The sequence below is a fragment of the Trachemys scripta genome, unplaced genomic scaffold (assembly GCF_013100865.1).
Source record: "Trachemys scripta elegans isolate TJP31775 unplaced genomic scaffold, CAS_Tse_1.0 scaffold_130, whole genome shotgun sequence".
NCBI classification, from domain to species: domain Eukaryota; kingdom Metazoa; phylum Chordata; order Testudines; family Emydidae; genus Trachemys; species Trachemys scripta.
In genome coordinates this window covers 12,579-20,111 of record NW_023260503.1, presented here as the reverse complement: position 1 = coordinate 20,111, position 7,533 = coordinate 12,579, and the positions used below count along the sequence as shown (strand labels likewise).

General features: G+C 60.2%; 1 protein-coding gene across 1 annotated transcript; it reads right to left on the bottom strand.

Annotated features, from left to right (window-relative positions):
* Positions 1-2,283: 2,283 nt before the first annotated feature.
* Positions 2,284-7,107, bottom strand: LOC117870284 (transmembrane emp24 domain-containing protein 3-like). Its single transcript, XM_034757378.1, has 3 exons — positions 6,922-7,107; positions 5,173-5,421; positions 2,284-4,289 (listed from the first exon to the last, which is right to left on the bottom strand). Exons 1-3 carry the CDS (start codon positions 7,069-7,071, stop codon positions 4,053-4,055), a joined length of 636 nt encoding a protein of 211 aa, XP_034613269.1. The 5' UTR covers positions 7,072-7,107; the 3' UTR covers positions 2,284-4,052.
* Positions 7,108-7,533: the final 426 nt, after the last annotated feature.

The window sequence follows — 7,533 nt, the reverse complement described above, 5'->3', positions numbered from 1 at the left end:
CTCCTCCAGGAGCTCTCTCCCCCCTCCCCACTGCTCCTCCTCTCCTTTGTCCAGAAGGTGTCACTTCTCCCTCCCCCCTCCCCCCCGTCCTGGCTCAGGTTACAGCTCAGGGATCTTCCTTCAAGGGAAGTCCCCCATCCCCAGTGTAACTTCCCTGCAACATTCCCAGGTCAAATCCGCCCGCTCCCTGCTCCGTCATAGACTGCGAAAAGTGTTACTGAACGGTTACATGGTCACTGGACCTCTCCTGCATGGCCAGGGCTGACCCCTGGGGTACGTTAGCCGCTGAGGCCTGCAGCTCTGCACCGCTAGCTGGGTGTCACGGAGCTGGACCGCAGGTGCAGTGCGCTGTGTCCTGGAGGGGCCAGTTCCTTGTGCATGTAGGTGGGACAGCGTTAGGCTGTGTGGGTGGCTGGGCCAGGCCGAACTGCAGCTGCGTGTCCTGGCTACCCACAGATTGTGTCTTGGTGTTGTCACAGATCCACAGGGTTGGTGCTATGCCCCCAGCTTTGGAACAGTTTCTTGGGGGAGCCCCTTTGATGGATCAGACCCTCTGGGGGTTCTCTTTCCCTTCAGGGTCAGCCACACACTCTCACCACCTCCACAGACTGAACCTCTGGGGCTCCAGCCCTCCTGCTTCACAGCGGGAGCTCTGCCCAGCGAGTCCAACTGTGACAGCCTGGCAGAGACTCACCCACTCTGCAGGGACTAAGCACCTCGCCCAGTGGCTGCAGGGACACACGCTGTGAAAACAGGTGGGTTTATAGTCACCTGGACACGCCCAGGGAGGCTTTCGGGCAGCACAGAGAAACGAAGGTCCATGCTGGTCAGCCCAGAGCACTTCACCAGCCCCACTGCCGTGAAGCCCAGTTCAGGCTTGCTCTCTCCCTGACTTCCTTCCTTAGTTCCCAGGTGAGGGAGTTCTGGCACCTCTCAGAAGCCAATTCCTTAGTTCCCCCCTCACACCTTCCAGTCCTTTGTGGTGGGGTTTCTCCACCTGCCTACTGCTGAGAGGTGTGGGAATCCTCTTCCCTCTGGGGCCTTGGTTGCTAGGTGTCCATATCCTGGTGACTGGACTTGCCCTTGTATTCTGGAATTTTCCATTGATATGGGTCAGCACCAGCCAATCCTTTTTAATGACCCCGGTCAGCTCAGTCAGCTGGTTACACCCTCTCCCTGCATCTCTTAGCCTGCCCAGCGAGCAAACTCAATCCTCCCACAGGTGGGGAGCCGTGCAACGTATAAGGGAAACCGAGGCACACATAGGACTCATAAAAATATCACAAAAAAATTCCAACTCTGTCACAGCCCATGATGACCCTCTTCCCCCAGTACTGCACCTGCACCTCTGGGCCTCCTGAAATCAATGGGGCTCCTCCCCAGGAGAAAGGCAGCAAGATGGAGCCCAGAGCTGGGGCTTCCCGCTCTGTGCTCCAGGCTGGGATAGTCCTCCCAGTAGCCTACCATGTTTTGGCCCTCCCTGCTGCCATGTGGCACCGCACCGGTGAGAGGGGTTTGCCCCCACCCAGCACATCTCTTCCATAGTATCTCAGCCCACCTTGGACCACTGGTGACGTCTTAGGTCAGGCCACGTAGGCGTCACTCAGCCCTTCCAAGCATTTGACAGCAGCTCGAAGAGAAATGCCTCTGCTAGCCCCTTTGGGCGACGGCTGCCATGGGGCCGGTGAGCTGCCTGCATGGGCGGTGTTCAAAGGCAGCCGCCGAAGGCTTTCCCATTGAGCAGGGTCCGAGCCCCAAACCCTCGCCGAGGGAACCGACGAGGCAGGAGGCTCGCGAGTGGGTTATCAAACCTTCCCGCAGTGGCCAGGGGAGGAGAGGGTCAAAGCAGGCAGGGCTCCCACAAGGCCAGGGGTGAGCTGCGGGCCCAGGGAATGCAGAATTGGGCTAGAGAAGTGCGGCACTATCCGTCCCATGGGTTCCCTCTGCTGCCCAGCCCCGGTAACGACAAGGCTCTGCTGCCTTTTACAGGGTCACAAACTCACAGCAACGCTGCTCAAGCCAGGGGCCAGATGCCCAGCTGGTTTATTCAGCACAGCTTCAGTGGGGTAGCCAAGGGAATTACGCTGATTTAACCCAGCTGTGGAGTTGGGGCCTGGCACCAAGCAAGCCGGGACTCCGGCCAGGTGAGTGAAGGGGAGCAGGATGGGGCCTGCAGTTTCCAGAGCTCTGTGCTCCAGCGGCCAGCACAGGGGGTGCAGGGTGAGCAGCGAGTGACATGCACCTTCAGGAACAGCTGTTGAACTGCCAAAGGAGGACGATGAATCGGTAGGAAATGCATTTTATTTAAGGCTTCCTAGAACGTGGGTGTTACAACCAGTTACAGGATGGGCTGACAGGGCAGTAGCTGTGCCCTGAGAGGAGAACAAGCGCTTTGACTGGCTGATTTGTATCGCACTGCCCAGCGCCCGGGGGACAGTGTGTCTAATCAGTGGTGAAAGAAAACTGCGGGCTCATGGGTTTATTGAGAAGTGGCAAAGGTTACATCCAGTGGGGTCAGCCCAGCTGAGCAGGGGAATTGCAATTACTAATCCCCCCTCCACCCCCTCCCATGTGGGTGGCTTAGTGCAAAGCATTGTTTGACCAATACTAGTATTGTAACGGTTCTTGCACAACAGCCTGTGGTAGCAGCAGCTATTTTGTGGCTGGCAACGTGGGGCACATTCAGGCCTAGTGGTTCAGTCATGGGCCCCCTCCTGGCCCATGTGACTCCTACTTTGTGTTCTGAAGAAATACCAGGACATTCGCCCAGGAGGCCTTGCTGTCTGAGCAGAGCAGGGCATCCCCTGGACTGTTCCCCGACGGGGGACGGGGCTCGGCAGCCCTAGATTCACAGGGCAGAAGGGACCAGGGATCCCCCAGGCTGCCCCCGAGTACAGCACGGGCCAGAGACCTGCCGCAGGAGCAGACCTTGGAGCAAAACATCCCATCTTGATTTCAAAATTGCCTGTGATGGAGCCTCCACCACAGTCCTGCCTGTCCTCTGCCTGTGGCACGTAACAGCCCAGTCTCCCGTGGGCTGTAATACGTTGGTCTCATTTCGGGGCGGGGGAGGGCCTAGCAGGTGGTGCTGGTGGCCAATGCTATACAGGAGGTCAGGCTGGTGATCGAATGGCCTCTTCTGGCCTTAACCTCTCTGACTCTCTGGGGCCACACGATCCCTCTTATCGCAAACAAACCTGGAGGGAGCCAAGAGCTGCCAATTTCTGCCACTTTTACTGAGCGTCTCGTGATATTTGGTGCTTCTCTGTAAGGCCCAGCTCCTGGAGTCCTGTGATTATGGGAGAATTTCAGCTTCCATTAAAAGGATGAGGAGGGTTTTTAGCCTCTCCGGCTGGCAGCGGGAGCCATGGCTCACGTAGCGTGCTCTGGCCTGGGCTGAGAGGGCTGCCTGACGAAAAGCAGATGTTTGGGCACACCGTAGGGTGAGTGGGGTTGCTCTGACTCCTACCTCTGTCCTGACCATGCCGCCCACCTCGGTGAGCACAGACTGCAGCTCAGGTGAACTACGGCAGTTCAGCTTGTCTGTGCACCGGGAAACATCCGGCGCCCCTTTGTGACACCCTCCCCCATGCTGGCCTGGGCCTCTGCTCTGTGCTGGGAGCAGGTGACCCCACGTGGGCTCTGGGGTAGATCCTCGGGCTGCATGGTGTGCTTACACCTCGCAGTGAAGATGCAACAGGGTTACAAACAAGAGTCAAACCATTGCAGTGAAACCAGCGCTAATCTTCCCTGGCCTAAGTCACAGCTCCGCTGCACAGAGAGCCCCTAACCCCTGCACTCCCATTGCTTCCCAGGGCCCCCAGAGCGAGGCTGCCGGCTATTAACAGCGTTCACTCTGTCAGAACTGCTGCTTGGGTGACTTTCCCATAAATCCCTTTCTGCTCCCAGTCCAGGTGTGCAGGGCCAGCCCCACTCGGTCCCTCGGTAGCACTCCACTGTGTGACCCATGAGCATCCCTCCTCTCTTCCCCAGCCCCACCCCACCCAACCCGCAGGCACACGGTGCCACGGCACAGGACCGACTCTGGCTTCCTAGGTGCTGACGGCCCCCGGGGTCGTTCTCGTCTCCGTAAAGAAGCTCTTGAGCAGCAGGACTTGGCTGACGCTGACCACGAGGAGGAGGACGGTCTCCCCCACAGACCAGTAGGAGACGTGGTTGTTCAGCTCTTCAGCCCGGCTCCGGTCCTGAGCCTCCCGAAGCCGGTAACGAGTCTGGGAGTCGATCACGGTATTTAAAGCTTCGTGAATGGTGACACAAGCAGATTCCATCTGGGGAAACAAACACACCCTCTTTGGTACCTGCATCACTACACACAGCTGGGCCCGGCTGGGACAATCAGCTAGTCGCTATATTCTGATGAGGGAGTAAAATACCAGCCCCCCGTGTCAGAGAGCCGCAGAGGCGTCACGGGACGGCCCAGGAGGGGCAGAGGAACGAGTCTCTGGCTAGAGACCATGCTACTTCTACCTGCAGGCCCAAGTTTTCCAAAGTGGTCTCTGATTTTGGGTGCCCAACCTGAAGTAGCTGGGGCCTGCTTTTGGAGGTGCTTAGCACCCAGAGCTCTCCAGCTGGGGTCAGTGGGAGCTGCAGGTGCTGATCGGGCTCAGCTGTGCAGGGCTGAGAACTGGAGATACACACACACACACCCCTATATTGTCAAGAGTGGCTTTGGCTTTGGGGTGTGTGTGATTGTGTGTGTGTACGTACGTGGCTCACAATGCCCCTCTCTCTCTCTCCTTGGAGATAAGCCCAAGCCAACGCATGGACCCAAAGACCTCTCCCCCAGCCCCCAGCTCAGGGAAGGTTCTGCTCTGGATGTGAATTGTGTGGTTGGACCGGCCTGTCCTTTACCTGAGACTATGGTACATTCCCTTTTTCTAAGCCAGCTGCATTCTTTCCTTCTGCTGGGACAGGCGTTGCATGACCCTGCACCACACAGTACCGTCACCCTGCGGCTGGAAGTTCTGCTTTTAGCTGAGAGCTAACGTGAGCCCAGGACAAGGACACACCAGGGCCTGACCGTTTCTTTCTCAACCCTGGCCACGCTTTATCGGCATCTAACCTCAGAAGCTCTGTGCTGCTCTACCACGAGAGAGAGTTACAAAACTGCCCCACTCCCATGCAACAGACGCACGCGGGAACCCGACAGACCTGTGTCAAGGCGGTGACCCTGTGGTTCATGTCCGGGAGAATCGGGGGCTCGTCTCCAACTTGCAAGTCAAAGTAGACAGTTTTGTGTGAAAAAGTGGAGAACTCGTTGCTGAAGCAAAATGTGTAGACGCCTGCGACCTCGGCTCGATGGGAAAAGCTGTCGTATTGCTTCTTAGCTTCTTTGTAAAGGGTCTTGCCGTTGGGATCTTCCACGTAGCAGTCCACATCGTAATGCCCCCCTGTAATCACCTATGGGGACAAAGCATGTCTGTCAGGGACGGAGAATTCACCTCATGCCCCCCTCCTCCCCGGCTGGGCCTGTCTCCAGACAGCTCCAAGCAGAGGATGGCACTGCCTGGATCTCACTCAGGCCATGGCCCCTGGCTTTGCATCCCGCCTTTTCTGTACAAAAGCCATCTGCAAACCTGTCCCTATGGGTGGTGGTGGAGCTGGCGCTGGAGCCTGACTGACAGGCTCACACGGAATCCCTGAGGCTGGGGGAGATCTTGTAGCTTTCAGAAATATCCCAATAGCCCTTGTCTGGCTTGGCAGCTCTGAGCTCAGAGGGGTGTTCTCCGGAGGGATCCCTAGTCCGTGTACACAGAGCTCTGCCGCCCAGGTGTTCGCATAAAGGCTGGGATGTTAATGAGTTAAAGTATGGCCCGGCCCAGGGAGCTTTTCTTTATCCGGCATTTCAGCGAACCGGGAATTCTATCAACTGCTCCCCCCGTTTGGTGGGAGCGGAGGTCGGTTCTGGTCCGGTTCTGCCCAGATCCGGCTGCCCGACGGGTGGCAAGTCCCAGACCAGCCTAGAAAGTGCCCCTGATCTCTGGCACCAGCCGGAGCTGGCCGCTGGCAGGGGCTCGGGCCCGGCAGGGAGATTCATAGATTCAAGGACTGGAAGGGACCTCGAGAGGTCATCGAGTCCAGTCCCCTGCCCGCATGGCAGGACCAAATACTGTCTAGACCATCCCTGATAGACGTTTATCTAACCTACTCTTAAATATCTCCAGAGATGGAGATTCCACAACCTCCCTAGGCAATTGATTCCAGTGTTTAACCACCCTGACAGTTAGGAACCTTTTCCTAATGTCCAACCTAGACCTCCCTTGCTGCAGTTTTAAGCCCATTGCTTCTGGTTCTATCCTTAGAGGCTAAGGTGAACAAGTTTTCTCCCTCCTCCTCATGACACCCTTTTAGATACCTGAAAACTGCTATCATGTCCCCTCTCAGTCTTCTCTTTTCCAAACTAAACAAACAAACTAAAACAAAAGGGAGGACACGGGGCTGCCCCAGTCCGGCCAGACCCGGCAGCGACCCGGCGCGGGCAGACCCGGGGCTGCTCCAGCCTAGGTGCCGGCGGGGACGAGCCGGGCAGTGGGTCCCCGCGGCCGGGGCTGGGCCGGAGCGGAGCCGCTCTCCCTGGTGCTGCAGGCTCCAGCCCCGGCCCCTGGCGCGGCGCGGGGCCCCAGCGGGGAGGCGCCAGCCGGGGGCTCTGGGCGCAGCCGGGCCGGCGGGACCGGGCCGGAGAGAACCCGGCCGTGGCTGGGGCTTCTCCGCTGCGGAGCCCGGTCCTCTGCGGGGACCCCCCGAGCTCCGACCGCGGCTCCCCCGGGCGCTCCCCGCCAGCAGCCGCTAGACCCGCCGGGTTCGGGGCCTCGCACGGGCCGAGCGGGGCCCCCCCCCCCCGAGCCGGGCCGAACCGAGCGGGGACCCCCCCGAGCCGAGCGGGCCCCGGCCCCCCGGTACCTGGAAGTCCAGCGTGAAGTGGCGGCCTTGCGGCAGCGGCTCGTGGAAGCACTGCCGGGCGCTGTCGGGCAGCTCGAAGGTGAGCTCGGCGCCCCCGGCCCGGCCCGCCTGCAGCAGACAGAGAAGCCAGCACAGCGCCCGGCCGCCCATCCCCGCCGCCGCCGGCCTCCGACGTGGCAGCGCAGCCGGGCGGGGAGCGCCGCTTCCGGGCCCCCAGCGCGCAGCCGTGCGCCCTCCCCCGGGGGGGCACAGCGGCGCCCAGCGGCCGCCCAGGGGGGTGCGCGGGGGGCCCGGCCGGGGCGGGGGTCCTGGCAGGGGCTACGCGGGGGGGCTGCCCCGGAGTGACGGACTGTGGGAGAGAGAAACCCAGGGAACCCATCCGAGCCAGTCACCCCAACCTGTCCCCCCTCCCCCCGAAATACACCCTCTAGAGGCGGCGGGGTCGGGTCACTCCCCGGGGGAAAATCCCGTGGGAATTTCCCTGGTAGCTTCTGCGGAATCCTCCACTTCCCAGCAGGGCCGGATCCCGGCCGGGCACCGCGCGCCAGCCCCAAGGGGCCCCAGGCCCCCACCGGTGCGGAAAACTCTCCCCCTCCGCCTGGAATTGCTCCT